General features: G+C 44.7%; 1 protein-coding gene across 3 annotated transcripts in view; it reads left to right on the top strand.

The window, feature by feature from the left end:
• Positions 1 to 688: 688 nt before the first annotated feature.
• Positions 689 to 19,537, top strand: part of plekhg5b (pleckstrin homology domain containing, family G (with RhoGef domain) member 5b) — a 46,693-nt gene continuing 27,844 nt past the window's right edge. Inside the window, exons 1-6 of one of the 3 annotated variants that reach the window (XM_061074065.1) lie at positions 689 to 1,015; positions 12,550 to 12,691; positions 15,237 to 15,336; positions 16,176 to 16,236; positions 16,582 to 16,673; positions 17,899 to 18,035. In XM_061074065.1, coding sequence (XP_060930048.1) covers positions 1,013 to 1,015; positions 12,550 to 12,691; positions 15,237 to 15,336; positions 16,176 to 16,236; positions 16,582 to 16,673; positions 17,899 to 18,035 — 535 coding nt within the window. In that variant the 5' untranslated portion in view covers positions 689 to 1,012. Of the gene's footprint in view, positions 1,016 to 2,267; positions 2,316 to 12,549; positions 12,692 to 15,236; positions 15,337 to 16,175; positions 16,237 to 16,581; positions 16,674 to 17,898; positions 18,036 to 19,537 lie in introns of those variants that run through there. The other 2 variants (XM_061074066.1, XM_061074067.1) reach the window with 2 other exon arrangements.

The following is a 19,537-nucleotide window of genomic DNA, read 5'->3' on the forward strand; positions in this document are numbered from 1 at the left end:
GGATGAAACGACCATTTTAAATACTTTCGACTCCTCACCAACAATGGAATTTACTTCAGAGTAGAAAATAGTTTTTGTAACTTTGGCCACTAGGGGGGGTCTCAATTCAAAACAATGACATCGGAACTACATTGACGTTGTGAAGCCGCTTGGGATCATGGGAGTTGTTGTCTTCACCAACATTTCTTATCCCATGATCATCTTGGGTCGCTCGGTTGGAAGTATAACAAAATTGCTGATTGGCTAACAGGCTAGCAAAAGTGTTTTCCTTTGTTATCGTAATTTCCTCGGGAAGTTGTCGTCATTTTAGTGAAGAATCGTTTCACGTTGTTCCCTCAGTTCCGAGCGGATCAGAGCCAGCCTTCCCTATGAGCCAGGGGTCATGTCTCAGCCGACCTCTCTTGTTTCATCTGACCTCCTCTTCCTTCAGGGGTCAGAGTTCAAGTGAAGTGCAAAGTCAAGCAGGACTTCTTTTTTTTTTTAGAAACAAACGTAAAGAAGAGCGGCTCTGAGGTAAGAGCGCTGTCATTCCGTCACCAATGGAAAACTTTGCTAATTCCCAGTAGAGCTCAGTTTCAGTGGGAGTTCACATGAGTCAGCCGGGATGTGTGTGAGCTTGCGGGGGGGTGATCGAGCACAGCAGAGAGGCGGGACTGAGGATTCTCTCTCTCTCTTTCTCTCTCTCTCTTTCTCTCTCTCCGTGTGTGTGTTTCTTCCTCGTAGTAAACACAGCGAGTCTCTCAGCCTCGGTCACGTTCTTTCAATCCCAGCGTCTGTCACATTAGCTCCTCCAGAGTTCCCCCCCCCCTGAGGCTCGGGACTATTCTACAAACTTGACACACACACACAGACACACACACACAGAGACACACACACTCATTTGAAGAAGTTCTGATTTCACACCGGGACTAAAACCTTTCACCACCTGACGCCTGTTGGACCTTTGAGCTATTGATCGGTTCCTCTGCTCAGACTCACCCTGGCGTCCGTTCTAGAGGAGCAGAGTTTTCCTATGGTGAGTAAATCATGTCCAGATTGGGGCTAGAAAGTGTGATGAGGATTTCATTCGACGAACAGTTTCATCTCATCGCTTTTTTATTATTGATCAATCGATAGATGACGTCATTCGATGTGTTCTTTAATTCAACAGAAGGTTCGAAACCCAGAGGAATTGATTTGATGTCGTAAATGTCTAATGATTGATTACTAATGAATCGATTTTCCTCGATGACTGGGTTCCTCCGCTGGAATGATGTGGTCTGTGTCAGGGAAAGAACTCAGATGTCTGATGACGGCGTTTTGTGACGTTTCACAGAGAATAATTCATGAATTCTGCTGAAAAAGAGAAACAGACGCACTTAGAAGAATGATATATGATTGTGTACGGTGTGGTTTCGGCTCGGTTGAGTCGAGTCGGACTTTTATTATTGATTAATCGATAGGTGACGTCATACGTTGTGTTCTTTAATTCAACAGATGTTTCGAAACCCAAAGGAATTGATTTGACGACGTAAAAGTCAAATGATTGATTACTAATGATCGATTTTCCTCGATGACTGGGTTCCTCCGCTGAAGAGGTTCTGTTCTAAAGTGTCTTGGTTCATGAAGCTTGATTGGAATGATGTGGTCTGTGTCAGGGAAAGAACTCAGATGTCTGATGACGGCGTTTTGTGACGTTTCACTGAGAATAATTCATGAATTCTGCTGAAAAAGAGAAACAGACGCACTTAGAAGAATGAGATATGATTGTGTAGCATGTGGTTTCGGCTCGGTTGGGTTGAGTCGGACTCTCGGGCTCTCGCTGTGTGTTTTTCGTGAAGAGCTTCTCTCCGAGGGAGCGAAACGTCCACATCTGTGCAGACCAACACTTAGCGTTTCCTCCTGTGTCTGCATATTTCACATCTGCTTCTCATATCAACAGACCAGCAGCGGACCCACTGGCACCCGCCGGGCTTCTCTCCTTTCCGTGTTACTCACACCGAAATTGTTAGCGGTTTACAAATAATCAATTTCCATGTCATATTGTTTTGTTTTTTTTAATTTACCCCAAATCAGTATTCAGTGGAAGTTGGAAATAGAGCGTCTGAAATACCAGGTTTCTTTTTTTTTCCTCTCACTTCCTCCTTTTTTGGTCTTGCTCACTCACCGCCTTCCTGTCTGTCTCTCCTTCTCCTGCCCGGGAGCTATGGTTTGGAAAGGCTGGTTGCGTCACAGTCCGGCCAATGTTGCCGAAGTCAGCAGTCGGCACTTGACAGAGCAGAGAGAGAGAAAGGGGGAGAGAGAGAGGAAGGGGGAGAGAGAGCGACCAGCTGCCGGTGAGTGATCCTCTGATCGCCCTGAAGCCGGATTCAGTGTCGACCCTGGACGACGTGTTTAGTTCTCTTCAGGTGTTAAGAGGACAGAGACGTGATTTATCTCCTGGAAGACGCAGCTCCAGCGTGTTGTGTGTTTGTTTTTCCTCTGTGTGACGACACTGTGACAGCGGCGTGTGTCATCTGGGTGCAGTGTAAATATTTGCAGGGAGTCGAGGGTCAGTTGCATTTTCCTATAAACTATAAGAGAACTTTTATAGAACTATAAAAGTTTGGCTTTTTCTTGATAATTCTTCCAAAAGCAGATTTAACTTAAAACTTAAAACAATTGTCTCATGTTCGATTTATGGATTCGGCAGAAAAAGAAGGCGGCTGAATACACTTGTTGTTGAGTTGAGGAAAATGAGGCGGGTAATATTTTTCTTGGGCAAACTTCGCTGCATGTTGAAACAAACCTTGCACAGGAATGCAAAGTCTGCTTCACCAAAAATGAGTTAACAGGGTTTCCTGTGAGCTTGTTTGCTCCTGAGTGAGCCTCTGACTTTGTGGCTTGTGTGTGTGTGTGTGCGTTTGTGTGTGTGTGTGTGTGTGTGCACGTTCTGTCAGATGGACCTTTGGGCCGTGTCTGATTTCATCTGTAGATTGTTTGTGTGTGTGGGGGGGGCTCTGCTGGAGGGGAGAGAACGAGATAACACGGACGAGTCAGAGGTTGTAAATGGATGCAGCATCACTGCAACACGTTCACTGGAGAGTTGATGCTTATCTGGAGTAAATTTCATATTTATTCCCACCAGAGGAAATGAAAATGTTGCTGCAGTCACGTGGAGGGCGGGTTTGATCCGGACATGTCGGGTTCCAGGGGCCTCAGTGTGAAATGAAATGTAAATATAAGTCGTAGCGAGCAATTAAAAGAAGCAAAAGCTGTTTTCAGACGTGCACTGAACTCTGAGAATCTGCTGAAATGATCCAGAGCGGATGAATATGAGAGTTTCTCCTGCAAGTCGCTGGATAATGTTTGAGTGAACCTGTGTGAGGACACAGCAGGAGATTCTCCGGAGGATTCACCGGGAGCGAGTGAACACTGAACAGAGAGAAAACTGGAAAAACAAAACAATAAGAATGCAAATATCTCAGAATGAGGAAAACGTCAACAAATATGTCGACTTGGAAAGACACAGAGATTCCAGAGCTTGTGTTGATTTGCTCTAAACGAGAACATGTGATCTCAGCAGCAGATTGTATATGATCTGCCTCCAGGTTCCGGACCTGATGGAACCTGGAGCTCATGTCTGATGAACGTTGATCCAAAAACAACCACAACGACCTCAAATGACTGCGAAGCTGGAAATGACAACATGGAAACATCAAGTGACCCAGGAGAAGAGAGAGATATGAAAGTTTAAGGTTGTGAGGTATGAAATCTGGGAAAACCCGCTGCTCTCCAGCGTGTGTGTCACTGTGCAGACGTTGTGAAATGTACAGTGTTTGTGTACAGTTGTGTGTCTGATAACCTCCTACCTTCAACACAAGCCAATGAGTCACACAAACTGACCTTTTCACTGAACCTCAGAAACCGGACGTTCGGTATTTTATTTTTAGGACAGTGATTCATGTTTATCACAACTTGGGTTTTTATTCTCAGACTTGTTGGCCGACGCGTCTGGAGAAACGTTTGGATGATGAAATCATTTGGAAAAGAGAATGAAAGCAAATAGTGTCATTATTTCCTGAAGACTCTTTCTCAGTTTACAGTCCAGCAGCAAAACCTCAGGTTTCCTCTCACAAATTATTTCCAAGATCAGGTTCAGTTTTATTATTTGAAGTTATTTCGATAAACTGAATAAACTGTTTGTTTGCTGAACCGTCTCCAGCGATTCTCCAGTTATACGTAGCTTAGCAACCGTAACAATCTGGATATATATATTTATATATAGATACAGGTAAAGGTGATGCTGATATGAGTAAATATTAGGGCTGATATATATTTGGCAAAGATTCCTAAGATCTTGTTATCAAACCCATGGACAAAGAAATGTAATTAAGGTTTGATATTAAACCTAAAATTTTAGTATAAGGAACTATCAATAAAAAGAAACACAAATGCATCTAAATATATAGAACTTGAATTAAGAAAATAAACATGAATACAATGTTTTCTGCATCGTAAACATCTTTGTAAACATTGTATTGATAATTGTAAAAAGTAGGTTTCATATCTGCAAACACAAACACTGATAGGGACAGGTTGTTGGTTGGTTGGTTGTGTGTCTGTTGTTTGTGTGTCTGTTGGTTGTGTGTAGTACATCATGTCGTACAGGGATAATTGCATAGAGCTGTGTTCATTGTTGTATCATCCGTCTCTGGATGTGAATGACTTCATGGATTGTGAAACACTTTCCTCGTTCTATATTTGATGTCTGATCCTCATTCACTGTGCAGGATTTATCACCGTGGGTCCTTTTTAATGAACACACTTATCAACATGTGTTTGGGCTGCAGACACACACACACACAGACACACACACACACACACACACACACACGCTCCCACTTGGATGAAACCCAGCCAGTGCCTCTGTGTGAGTGGATCCACATGTGCAGCAGAATGAGGGAGAGTGTGTTAACGTGGAGCAGACGTGCAGACAGGCCGGCCGTCGGGTTGCATCAGATCTGCAGAGGGAGAGAGATCCAGGCCTGGGTTAGGCTCCTCCCACTCCATGGCCCGGCCAGAGGACAGATGGCGGCAGAAGAAAGCGAGCGGCGGCGGCGGAGGCGGCCCCTCCTCTCCCTCGCCACTCCTCAGCAGATGGATGTTTTATTTATTAGAAAATAAATCAGACCCGTGCTCCCACTTTGATCTCCCTCAGCTCTCACCGGCCGCTGGTTTTTCAATCCCACCTACCGAGCTGATTACAACTCTGTGTCATGTTCAGGAGAGCAGGCTCCTCCCCCTGGCTCGCGGGTTCGAGTCCCTGTGGGCTCACGTGCTCCGCTCTCCCACCGGGACGAATCAAATCGTCTGTTTCCGGAAATGGGAAGTGACAAGAAGTAACAAGCAGCAGAGTTTGACCTCACTCGCTCTCTGTCAGCTCGGCGTGATGGAACACATGCTCGCCATGCAGACATGTCACTCGTCAAACCGCCCCCCCGACGGTCCATTAAAGCCTAATACAGCAGCTGATGTAATGAGGACATGAAAGTCCTGACGTCTTCCTGCAGGACAGCGAGCGGCTGCAGAGACACGTCACAGCCCGAGGACGCTGGCTTGTGTTTGTTGTGTGAAGTGAATCTGAGAAACTTGGATACAGTTCAGTGATAAACGTTTATTTCTTTGATATCAGTTATAGTTACGGCTTTCCAGCGCTCATTCAAAATGATTTATTGCTAAAATTCTAAGTGGATTTATTAACTAGTCAAATCAAATATTATTCTACAACTGATAATTTCAATTGAAGTAAAAACAGTAAATATTTTGTACCTAAAGCTTCTGCAATTATCAAACTTTTTATTGTATATAATCATGAGTCCAATATTTTTGTAATTGACTTTTAATATATAAATAATCAATATATTTTTATGTATATAGTATTCTCTGTTTTTATAGACTCAAATATATACAAAATTTTTTATATCACTTTTTATTTTGTGTATATAAATATCCCCTGGAAACACAGTCGTCCAAAAACACAGTTACATGTAAGACGTGAGAAATTCTGTTAAAAATTGAAATTGAAATTTAATTTAGTAAACAATGAAAAAGTCTCACTTCAACATTCAACACTTTTTATTTTTGCAGAACAGGATGAGTCCTCCGCTCTCTGTGTGTTTTACTGATTCCAGGCCGGGGTCAAAGGTCGGTGCATCGGCTTATTTGGCCGTGAAAAGGAGACAGTGGTTTGTCTCCTCCTCCTCCTCCTCCTCCTCCTCCTCCTCCTCCTCCTCCTCCTCCTCCTCCTCCTCCTCCTCCTCCTCCTCAGACTCTGACCCGCCGGTGATGTGGACTCTGTGTCTGGCGTCCCGGGTTTTATCTTTGATTTGTTTGGTGTTTCCAGACGCTCCGAGCGGCTCTGGCCAAACGCCCGTCTGAGTGTTTCTCTGACTGCTCTGTTGGAACAAGACCGAGCAGGATCCTGCCTCGTGGGGCCATAACCAATCATTTGTGTGCAATGTGCACGGGTGTGTTTGGGACACACTTGAGGTTCTTCTGTGTGTTTGTGTGAGAGGGGGGGGGGGGAGACACGAGGTTGCGACTCGGAGCGTCCCTGTGGGAGTGATGGGGGACATTAGAACATTAGAGTTGTTCCCGGGTGATTAAACACACTGAACCTGGACGTCAGCGGCAGACTCAACAAACACTGAAGTGCAGCGACAGACGTCTCCACCGGGGGAGCTGTTCTAATATCTAATCTAATATCTCAATGGGGACTTTAAAAGATATAATAAGTAACTAAGTCATATATTTTGTTGACAAAATGTGTCCTACGGTGTTGAACCCCAGGGAAATCCACTGCTTTATTCATGGTGAAGACAAACATAAGTTGTGTTACTCGTTTTGGAGTCAGCTTTGTTGTGCGTTGTTTGTTTTGCATTGTACAGGATTAAAATGAACCTGGCTTATGAATAAGCCAAAATAATCAGGCTTATTCATGGTCGTTTGCAATATTGGAAATGCAAACGGTAACAGACCCAAGAAGAATATGGGAAAAGAAATATTATTAACTCCCATGATCCCACACTGCTACACAACCTCATCAGACTAGGTCTACTGTTGTTGTTTTGACTGAGGACCATGGGTGTGTGCGTGTGTGTGTGTGTGATAATGGCCTCTTTGAACAATGACAGGGCGTTTGTTCTGTGGGTGTGGGCACCACCATCACAAAGTGTGTGTGTGTGTGTGTGTGCATGTGTGTGTGTGTGTGTGATAGAATAATAAATGTGTGTGGAAAACTCCACTTTTCACAATATGTCCATAATAGGTCTGATTCAGTTTCAGTGTTTTTCTATCAGATGCAGTGAAATAAGTGTTGATCATGAATCTCTTCCCTCTGAACTCAGACCCACACACACACACACACTCACACACAGACCCACACACTCACACTCAGACACACACTCACAGTCTGTAATCATTACACAATAAAAGCACGGACCTGGAGCCAGGTTCCTCCTGGTGAACTCGTCCTGTAATTACTATTCACGTCTACGTGGCTGATTATCGTCTTATTTTGGGAATAATCTCTTTCTCTTGAGCAATACAAACTAGAATGATACTCGGAGCAGATACAGATATATATTAAATACACTGTTAAATATATGTCCAGATGTAAGTGTTTTCAGGCATGTTAGTAGAGAGGGGATTTAAATCCTGAGTGTATGACTATGACCTTGGAAATTAACACAAGGTCATTAAAGCTGAATCCTTGAGGATAAGTTGTTACACGTTAATAACTCAATGAGATCAGATCAGAAGTGAGAGATCTGATTAAATGCTGTTTACACACAGTCTCTCTCCCTCTCTCTCTCTCTCGCTCTCACTCTCACTCTCTCTCTGTTTCTGTCTCTGTTTCTGTCTCTCTCTCTCTCTCTCTGTCTCTCTCTCTCTCTCTCTCTCTCTCTCTCTCTATCTCCTTTCTGTCTCTCTCTCTCTTTCTCTCGCGCTCTCTCTCTCGCTCTCGCTCTCTCTCTGTTTCTGTCTCTGATTCTGTCTCTCGCTCGCTCGCTCTCTCTCTGTTTCTCTCTGTCTGATTCTGTCTCTGTCTCTGTCTCTCTCTCTATCTCCTTTCTGTCTCGCTCTCTCTCTGTTTCTGTCTCTGATTCTGTCTCTCTCGCTCGCTCGCTTTCTCGCTCTCTCTCTCTCTCTCTCTCTCCCTCTGTCTCTCCTCTCTCCCAGTCCCTCTCTCTCTCTCCCCCCCCTTCTCTTCTCTCTCTCTCTCCTCTCTACACTGGGACATGTAGGGAGAGAACCTGTAGCCTGCGGCTCACCTCACCTCTTCACTCCTCGACCTGATGCGAACGTGCACACGTGTGCACGGTGGTACGTGTGGTTGCGTAACTCTTAGGTGTGCCCTGGCAGGACAAGCTGTTCCACAGGGGGGCGGGGTGGGGTGGGGGGGGCAGGTGGGGGGGGGGGGGAAACTCTGTCAGGTTGCAAACATCCAGGAAGTTCCAACCTGTGTAGTTTTTTGGGGTTTTGCATAATGAACCAGGAAGGAGGAGCCTGATGGACGAGCCTGGTATCACCACGGGTCAGCTCTGCAATCTGGATTTGAATTTATATCCGCGGCCGTTCCCTCGATGCGTCATGTATCTCCAAACGCAAAGACCGATCGCCCGCGGCGGATTTCCCCCGAGGATGTGGCGAGCTCCTCCGGCCTTATTTAGACGTGTCTGTTGTGTGATGGCGGTGAGGGAATCCAGGCTGCTGCTCTGAAAACCAACGTGTTCCGTCCCTAATTCTAAAATCACGATAAAGACGAGTTTGATTCTTGACTTGATCCGACAGAGCCACAGGTTCATAACCGGTGCCGGTGCAGAATGTTGTGTAACGCGTGGCGGTCCGGCCTTCGCTCGTTGCGTGCCAGGAGTCGTCGGATTAGGTGTTGAGGTCATAATCCTGATTCACCTCGTGGACTCACAGTCATCTCCCCTGAAACAAGACTGGCTCTATTACAGCTGGGTGACTGGTGTGCTGCTGGATGATACAGCCTCAGAATGGGCATGTCTGCATTTGCAAGTCACTCTCTGTGCGTGTGATTGTGTGATTGTGTGATTGTGTGTGTGTGGTTTTATTTGCATGTTTGCAGGATGTGTGGAAACCAGGGTGCACACGCAGGCGCCACGTGGCGTCGGATGTGCTAAGCTGAGACGAGGGCCGCTGTGTGTTCTCAGCTGTTGGGGAAGGGTGTGTGTGTGTGTCTGTGTGTGTGTCTGTGTGTGTGTCTGTGTGTGTCCATGCATGCATACAGTGTTTCATCAACAGTCCCACTCATGCTCCCCTGAACCTCTGCACTAATCCGGGCAGATCTGAAACACACACGCGACTCACATGACACATGTTGTCTCACACACATTCACAAACTGCCAACACGCTTGGCTTCCAGTCAGCTGTGCTGCACCCCCCACCCCCCCCCCTCCTCCTCTCTCACACACTGACTCGTGTTGCGATCGGGGGGGAAACTGATCCAGGTCCAGATTTCAGGAAAAGGCCTGATAACGAAAGCCTGGTTGTGTTGATCCTCTCTCTCATTGTGAGGCATGTTGTGTTACTGTGTGCGTCCCACAGATCCATCAGGTGTGTGTGTCTCCGGGGAGTTCTCCTCTTGTTGTGTTGTGTTTGTTCACACACTCACAGAAACAATCCTTCGTCTTCACGATGCTCTTGTTTCTCTTGGTCGAGCCTCAGATGTTTCCCTGGAGGAATGTGGACGCCCCGGCCCGGCTGGGTGAGATCTGTCTCAATATGGCGTGTGGTTCTCTTGTGTTCCTCTGGCCCGGCCCAGCGGCTCCACACCTCCTGGAGAACATCCCACCTGGGTGCGACGGGACATTTAGCTCGGCTACGTGAAAATGTGCGAGCGAGTTGTGTTGATGTCGGCTTCACAGGAGCAGGAGACGCTGCTGATGTTACAAATTCACAGATTGAAGACGTCTCTGTGAGAAAAGAGACGCTTCACTTCTCTGAACCTGCAACTGGTCCAACATCACATGGACAGAGAAATATCTAGAACTGGATTTTCTACATTTTTCTTTTCCAGTAGAGCGTTGTGTAACGATGAGACTCAGAGGAAGTGGATGTCTGATGGTTGAATATTTTTGGTTGGTTCTTCTGTCCGGCATTCCACCTTTTTGTCCTAGTTAGGGCCCGAGCACCTCTGGTGGGAGGCCCTATTGAAATTGAAATGATTATTATTATTATTCATCCAAATGAATGGGCTTTTTGAGGGCTTTCCAATGCTCAAAAATGTTTAAAACTTTGCAGTAAATTAGAATGTGGTGGAAATTTACGTATTCTGGAGTATTTGGAATTAAATATTATAACTGACCTGAAACTTTCATGTTCTCTTCAGGGTAAATTATAATAACCTCGATGAGCCCTTAAATTTTCCTCTAGCGCCACCAGCAGGTCAAAATGTTCCTGCAAAAGTTCCTGCACTCGAAACGTGGCTTAACTCAATCAATCAATCTCATTCTATTTGTTTCGTCCATATTCACAGATTTGTCTCATAGATCTTAACAAGGAGTCTTAACTCTCAAGTAACAAGAGTAAAACTACACAAAGAAGAAAACCTTTTAACAGAGACAAACTTAGAAACCTCAGAGACTCAGGACACTCAGAAGTGCAATGGATGCTGCAAATAGTAGAACACATCAATAAAATAACATCTACAACATTGATGGGAACATAAATGAAGAGGTGCATCAATGTTTAAAGAACTCTGCTGTTTGTCTCATTCATTTATTAAACCTTTATTTGTTGTTGGAGCTAGAAAAACCCAAACAGAGCTGAAAGAGTTGTGTGTTTATTCTCTGTCGTTCATGTGACCCGTTGTTAAGAAACTACACACTGGTTTAAACTGGTGTTAAAGGATAATTCTGGTTTATTTCAGATTCATTGTCAGACTTGTTGGTCATCGGTAATAAAAAACACCCGCCTTGTCTGAACTGCTCGTGTTTCGTTGCCGTGGCGTCACCGAGTTCCCAGATCCCAGCGATCACTGCAGTAAGTGCAGTGTTGTGATAATAACTCTGAGAAATAACAGACAGAACCATGAAAATAAGGCCCGAGTTGTAATAAAGTGAGTTTATCCTTTAACCCCGGTGAGCTTACTGGAGCAGATCATGTCGTGTTCGCCACAGTCAACAGAGCCGACCTCTTGTTGTGCTTCAACCTCCGTCTCTTTCTATTTAAAAACCCTGGTCTCTGGTCGGGTGTCTGCCCGGGTGCAGCGGCCCCGAGAGGAAGGGAGGAGCCGGTGGAAGGGGGGGGGGGCGAGAGGAGAAGACCCTGGGCTGTTTAATCTGACGGCTGTGACAGAGCACAGGCACCAATTAGCCCGTGAGATTAGGAGGCTTTGTACTTCTGAAAAGCTTCTGGACGGTTCTTGTTTTTCCTGTCCCTCCTGCTTCGGGTTTATATCTCGACTGGGACTCCTCCTCACCCTCCATTAACCTTGTCCCTCCACCCACCACCCCCCCACCCCCTTCTGCCCCTTTAAAATCTGCGATTATACCTGGCTAGACATGGAGAGGAGTGGATTAATGAGGCTCGGCAGGGGCACGTTGCCGGGCAGGTTAGAGGGGTCCTCGAGGTGTGTGTTGGGGTCCCGGGAGCCGCTCCTGCTCCCGTCTGCAGGACACCATGGTAGAGTACCAGGCCGGTGGGGGGGGGGGGAAAGAGGGAGATAGTGTTGGGATCTGATTGTGTGTCGTCAGAACCATGTGACCACACACACGTACGAATCACAACGATGCGTTTGCCTCAGATCGCTCTTTACAAAGTCGTTTTGTCGAGCGTCCACTTGTTGCACATCTATAGTTGTGTTGTGTTTACATGAAAGCTCCACTCTCTAGCTTGTGCACTCCCCCCCGGCCCCCCCCCCCCGCCCGGTTGTGTCCTCCTGGGTGTGTGCAGAGGGAGACAATCACAGGAAGTACATTAGTGGGACCGCCATTGTATCTCCCCATATACCCTGGCTTCCTGCCTCGGGTGATGGAGGTGAAGGGAGGAGTGTGTGGTGGTGGTGGTGGTGGTGGGGGGGTAGGATCTGTCTGGCCTGAGGCACACAGAGAGAGAGAGGGAGAGATCCTTAATCCTCCATCCCTCTGCCGCCTGGCGCCCTCGGTCGTCGCCTCCCACTCGCTGACCCGTGGTCGGGTTTGGTCTCCGCCTCCCGGGACCCGATGGTTGGATTAATGAGTTGTAATCTGTTCCCAAACCAGCACGTGAGGTGGAAAACTGACTCTTAAGTCAATTAGATGTCTTTCCACAGAGCCGGGGGGGGGGGGGGGGGGGACAGATGGTGGGAGTAAGAGGGGGGCGGGCGGGGGGGTCACCAGACCACAGGAATGCCCGCGGTCGCCTCTGTGGTCATTTGAATCGTGGCAGAAACAATAGTGAGCTGTTTATTGTGAACGTGTGCGACTGTTTTCACTTTGGCTCGCTCTGTACAAATGTTGTGTTACTTGAGAGTTGTGTTGACTTTCTCTTGTCCCCCCCTCCCCCCCCCCTCTTGTCCAGGTTTGCCACCACCCGGACTGCCAGGACCTGAACAGCAAGAGCCCTCTTCACCTGTGTGAGTCATGTGACTCCCGCTTCCACTCGGAGAACACAGACAACATGCACTTTGACCGACACCCGCGATTCGACTTGCAACCTCAAGGTACACGCCCCTTCTGTCTGGTGGTGATGTCATAGCCTCTGGTGGTGATGTCATAGCCTCTGGTGGTGATGTCATAGCCTCTGGTCGTTTCTTTCACTGTGTAAATATCAGGAGGTTTTAACTGGCGTCTAAATGAGAGAAACACTCGACAAACCATGTGTTGGTTGGAAATTCAAAGTTTTTGTTTAATCCAAATTATATTTTACTGCTAATTTAGACCAATTTCTGCTCTGAGCAATGAGAAGAATAGAGATTTTAATCATAATATAATATTTTTATGATCCATAGTGGCTCACCACAACCTACAGGACAGTGAGACAGGGTTAGATTTTCCTGTAGGAGTCACACGTCTGTTGGTAAAATCTGGAGAATCAGGTCCGGACTTTACCCAGAGTTTGTCTTCCACACATGTACAACACATTATTCAGGCGGGAGGCGGAGCCGCCGGGTGCAGCCGACAGAGGCAGGAAGTGATGTATTAACTCCACTGTGGAGATCACGTGATTCTCATGTCAACACACAGACACTGGTGTCGGATCTTATCACCACAAACTCTCCGTGTGTGTGTCACCGTTTGCTTCTTGTGTGTGAGAAGCTCGCTGTGAATCCTGTTGTGTTCACTCATCTTATCAGAATCAGAATCAGAATCAGAAGTATTTTATTGCCAAGTACGTTCACACATACAAGGAATTTGCTCTGGTTATTGGTGCAAACAATGAACATAGAAACATAAAAACGCAATAAATACAACATGCATAGGAGAGCAATAAAAAATGGGAAACCAGTATATATTTACTCACTGTTTACTTCTTATTTACTCACTTTTTACCAATATTTATACAAAGTAACATTTATTTTGACATAAACATTTCTGAATAAAAATATATAAAAAGTGAAGTAAAAAGTGAAGTAAAAAGTGAAATGCTAAATGCAAAACAGTGACCAGTGTCAGATTGCAATATGCAATTTAATGCAGTATAATATAATATGATATGATATAATGTGTTAATTTAACACATCCTAGAGGTGTGGGGGTGGAATAAGACCATTATACCAGGAGGCCAGGAGGAGAAAGTTTGTAGAACTTACAGAGCGTCTCACTCGGACGTTTGCGTTCACACGTGCGACCTCCTCCAGATAAAATATGGAGTTGGATCTGCAGATTTCGTGAAAAGCGTGTTTTTATTCACGATGTCGAGAAGAAGCACTTCACTACCCACAATCCTCAGGGGTAGTAGATATGGTTGTGACTTAAGGATGTTTACCAAAGCTGTGAAAATCCTGTCATTCATCATTTCTACAAACTAAATTAAATCCTATAAAGACACAAACTACAACATATAACAATTATATGTATTTTAACGACTAATGACAAGGTTTAATTCAAAAGGGATAATTTGCAAAGGTAGTTGGGAAATGTAGTTCCTTCAGTCTTATAATAATCACGTGCACAGTCTTTTCTGATTCTATCGCCTTGGATCCAGACTGATTTCCTCTTTGTCCAGAGTGTCTGAGATGATTTTGAGATTTGAGAAGCTTTGAGAAATCCATCACTTTATTGTTTGTGGCTCCGCCCCCAGCACCACGGAGCTCAATTCAATTCAGCTTGTTAAATTCACAGCACTTAAAATAAAAATCTACAGCAGAATGTCTCCAAGAAAACAGAGCCCTGGTTCATTGTGAATATTGTTCAAAGGTCTCATTTCCCAAAGGTGTTTTCTATGACTTTGGTTTGTTTGTCTGTTGTGAATTCGGAATGTTGGAAAAAACAAAAACACTCTTAATAAAATGTGTTTGTGTGTTTAGAGCTTTTAAAAGACGCTGTGACACATCTTTCCAGTAATTGAATAATAACGAAGAGCAAATAAAGGGTGTGACGTGCACTTTAACAATTTAAAAGAACGTCTGTATTGGATAAAAGTGGTGAGATATACAAACAGTGTTGACAGTCAAAGCTTCTATTTATAGCTCATGGTGAAATTCTGTTAATTGGTTTATAAGTAATTACGTCAGCGACTTAATTCGATTTGAATTTAATAAGCCGGACTTCCAACAGATTTCCTCGATAAGAGAAAAGCTGATTAAGAATGTTTTTGTTTTTTTCCTCATTAATGGACTTGAGCTCGACCAATATAGATTTTTGGAAGTTGATTCTAATAAAGATATCGGGGAGTAAATACAAATTGCCGGTGATTCCTCATGTTATCAAAGCCTTGAGAGATACAAATGTAATTGAAGCTTGATATTTTACGGCTTAATCCAGAAACTTTATTAAAGACGACTATAAATAGAAAGAAAACACAATTATTTTGAATTCTGTTGAATGTTTTCTGCCTTCAGACCTGATGGAATCTGATCGTGAAAAGAGATGATGATGATGATGCTGTGGAACTTTTTGAAAATAATGTGAACACAACAAACAACCTGTTGACTCTGTTGTATTGAGGCAGAAATCTCAGAGATGAATATTAAATATAGCGTCGCTGCAGGTCTTGTTTCCGACAGAACGACTGACTGTTGTGTTTTCTTGACCTTTGACCTTTAGCCTCCATCCTGGCTCGGAACGTGTCCACGCGCTCCTGCCCCCCACGCACCAGCCCCCCCTCCGACCTGGAGGAAGAGGAGGAGGGGACCAACGACCGCGGGTCAGTAACCCCTCACACTGTTTGACTTCTGACGCCCTGTCAGTTAGTGGTGGGGGGGAAATCAATTCTGTTTAGTATCGCGATATTTTGCGCTGCGATTATATCGATACTGTAGCACAAAGTATTGCAATATTTAAATTTTTTTTTTTTTTTTTTTTTTATATTTATTTACAATTATATATGTAACAGGCCCTGGCTGGCAAAGCATGACGAGGAGAGCTTCAGAGTTTAAAAGATACCTAGTGTGTCTGAGGAAAGGATGTTCTCCACTGCAGGAGATATAGTAACGTTCCAGAGGAACTTTAACATCTGAGCATGTTCACCAACTCCTTTTTCTGAACAAAAATGCCAATATTCCCAAATGAATTTAACATTTTGGGTCACGACCTTGCAGCCAACTGGACTGGACTCTAGTAGAACACATTTGTTTATTTTTCTCAATTTGATTGAAGCTCTAGGTTCCTCTTATCTATATGATTGAGCTCAGTGTTCATGTGACAGGTCTCCTATTCAGAAGATAATTACAAAGGTCCTGTGTCCTGAATGTTCAAGGACAAAGTTTTTGCACTTCAGTTAATGTGTAGAAGACAATGTTGTTCACAGAATTAAATGTGACATTTGAAGTGAGTTGAGCAGTCTTAGTTTCCTCATTTTTTGTAATGCCTTTGAATAATATGGGGGACATGAATCGCAATATATCGCAGAATCGAATCGCAATACTTGCAGTATCGCAGAATCGCAATACTATTGAATCGTCACATTTTTGCTAATTCCCACCCCTACTGTCAGTGGATCTGTGTGATAATGTGTGTGTGTGTGTGTGTGTCACTGTTTTGCAGGGAGCGTAAAACGGGGGGGCTGAAGCTGGTGAAGAAGAAGCCGCGGAGACGCCACACAGACGTAAGCAATTACACAAATAAATCCCTCATCCCAAGCCAGACTCTTACTCGTGTTCCTTGGAAGACTTTTACTAGATTTCTAAGGAAAGGGGGTGGGGGTGGGGGGGGGTGACTCATGTCTTTGCAGAAGCAAGTTTTTTTTCACAGATTCAATGATACAATCAGAGGGGTTGTGCAATATGACAGCAGCTCCCATTGTCCTCTGCAGCGCTGACGTAACAGCGCTATCTCCCCGGCTGCTCTTTGTCCCGGGCGGTCAGGAGGAGCCCCCCCCACCAGGAGCACGAGACCAGGGGGGGGCGACAGAGCTGCAGCTAAACTAACAGTATGTCTACTTCCTCTGCAGGACCCCAGTAAGGAGTGCTTCAGCCTCAAGTTCGATCTCAACGTGGACATAACCACAGAAATCGTACCTGCGATGAAAAAGAAAACGCTGAGGTGAGAACATGTCAGTGATGTGAACTGGACTCCAGACATATTTCAGAGGAAGTGGAACTTTTATGCCAGCTACCCCGAATAATAATAATAATATGACAAAAAGAAAGAAAGAAAATAGAAAAATAATACAAATATCTCAGGATGAAGAAGAGTTTGGCCACGAAGACGCCAACTTCGAAAGACGAGATTTGAGAGTTTTGGGCGATCAGGTCTAGGGTTGCAAAATTCCTGGAATATTCAAAGTTGGAAACTTTCCATGGGAATTAACGGGAATTAACAGGAATAAACTGGAAATGTTGTGGGTAATTTATACTAACTGTATTTACCTTGTCATATACAGACATAAATATAAACATTTTGTTTTGTCATAGGCTGATTTGAGCCCTGAGGAAACTTTGGGCACTTGACTATATGCTTCTGCATCGTTGTGTCATTCTTAACATAGGTCTTTGCACAGTATTTGCTAATGTACACAGCCTTTCCTTCTACATTGGATGGGGTGAAATGTCTCCACACATGAGAGAGTGCACGTGGCATTGTTCTGTAGAATAAGATGAGAAAAAAGATTGTAAAAAAACACTAATGCAATGCCAGAGATATAAATAGTTAGCCAAACTATTGGAATAGTCTGTAAACATATTTTACAATTGATGGATAAATGAATGGAAATAGGAAATAGTCTAGATGAACAGATGAACAATCCTCAATCAGCATGCTAATATATTTCCCCAGTAATATCATGGAAACTTACCTGACTAGTCCTTCACTCTACAGCAGGCCTCAGTAGCCCTGCTGTAGAGTGAAGCATGCTGGGAGTTATCTGTGCATGTGATGGAAGAATGACCAGTGGAGGCTTGAAACTCAACGTTCCATACATCTTTAAAATAGAGTTTTGAATGATGTTTTTATTGCTCAGCATCTAATTTGTGTAGTTTTTTTTCTTTCAAAATTCCCAAAATTCCCGGGCTTAACTTCCCATGGAAAGTTTCCGGAAAGTTTCTGGAAATTTACCGGAAACTTTCCGCCCCTTTTCAACCCTAATCAGGTCTGACGTCTGTGATCTGAATGTTTTCCCGTTGTCATGAACAAATCTGATCCGAACAATCTCCTGCAGCTTCTTCACAAAGTTTCTCGTCCATGTCTGGAAACAGTTCCAGGATTTAACTTGAACCATAACCAACCTCTTCTTCTGATTTGATATCATCTCCTCCCTTTGTGTCACCAGAGAGGTTCTGGGGCCGGTGTTTGAGAGGAACGGCATCGAGCTGTCCCGGGTCGACCTCTTCCTGGATCAGTCCAACACGCCGCTGTCACTCAACTTTGAGGCGTACCGCTTCGGAGGACACTACCTCAAGGTCAAAGGTGAGAACTCTTCACCCAGAGCTCCTGGTTCTTTCTCTGTAGAACTCGCATGTTTCTCCCTGTGTTAGTGACATGTAGATTGGGGTTTAGGTTAATTGGAGACACCACATTGACCATAGGTGTAAACGGCTTATATTGTCAAGCCTTGTGATTCGCTGGTGATCTGTCCAATTGGCTCCAGTGACCTTCAGATGGATTCACGTTATAGATAATGGTTGGAGGTCCTTTTTAAGACCTGGACCGGAGATCCACAGACCTGATTTATCACGGCAGGCCCGAGTGATGCGGCTGGGAAAGAAATGTGTGTGAAGTTGAACATCAGAGAGTTTTATTATTGGACTCACACCGAGAAGGAGGAGGAGGAGGAGCAGGAGGAGGAGGAGGAGGAAGGGGCGTCGCCAGATCCAAAGAGATGAACTGTCTGATCCAGAAAACACTTGAGGAGGCACCTGAAGACGTAGAAGATTAATTATTACAAAATTACTTCACAGCAGCTCGTTGCTCAAAAGATTAGACACTCCAGTGAAATAAGACCGATGTAGTCGATACACATGAAGTGAGCCTGTTATATATTAATTTTAATAAATGCTAAAGGAGTTTCTTTCCTTGCACGTTGCCTCCTCGCAAGGGTTGCAAAGGGGTGGAAAGTTTCCGCTAAATTTCCAGAAACTTTCCGGAAACTTTCCATGGGAAGTTAAGCTCGGGCATTGCATTAGTGTTTTTTTTACAAACTTTTTTCTCATCTTATTCTACAGAACAATGCCACGTGCACTCTCTCATGTGTGGAGACATTTCACCTCATCCAATGTAGAAGGAAAGGCTGTGTACATTTGCAAATACTGTGCAAAGACCTATGTTAAGAATGACACAACGATGCAGAAGCATAAAGTCAAGTGCCCAAAGTTTCCTCAGGGCTCAAATCAGCCTATGACACAACAAAATGTTTATATTTATGTCTGTATATGACAAGGTAAATACAGTTAGTATATATAACCACAACATTTCCAGTTTATTCCCGTATATTCCCGTTAATTCCCATGGAAAGTTTCCAAGTTTGAATATTCCCGGAATTTTGCAACCCTACTCCTCGCACAATAAAATTCTCACTTTCACAGACGTGCGATACATTTCTGAAACTACTCGGCCTTGAGGTTTAGCTGCAGCGTCTGAAAATCAATCGTGTGAAATGCGACTGCACCAGATCACAAAGTCTGGGACCCTGACTGCATATTAAATAAATATTAATCTGCCTTCCTCTGTCACATCGACAACAGAAAACAACTGAATGTCTCGAGTTGTATTTGAGAGGAAAGACGAGTGCACTGTGTGAATGATCGACTTCTTCAAATCCTCCACGAATCCCGACCACGCAGCCGATAACTGTTCGAGCGGCGCCTCCCGTTTGAGCACGTCTGTAAAGAGCGAGATCCAGAGCCGTGACTAACCCCCCCCCCCCCCCCCCCCCCCTTCCGACTCACACCTCCTCACCACAGTCTGGTTTT

The sequence above is a fragment of the Limanda limanda genome, chromosome 7 (assembly GCF_963576545.1).
Source record: "Limanda limanda chromosome 7, fLimLim1.1, whole genome shotgun sequence".
NCBI lineage: Eukaryota > Metazoa > Chordata > Actinopteri > Pleuronectiformes > Pleuronectidae > Limanda > Limanda limanda.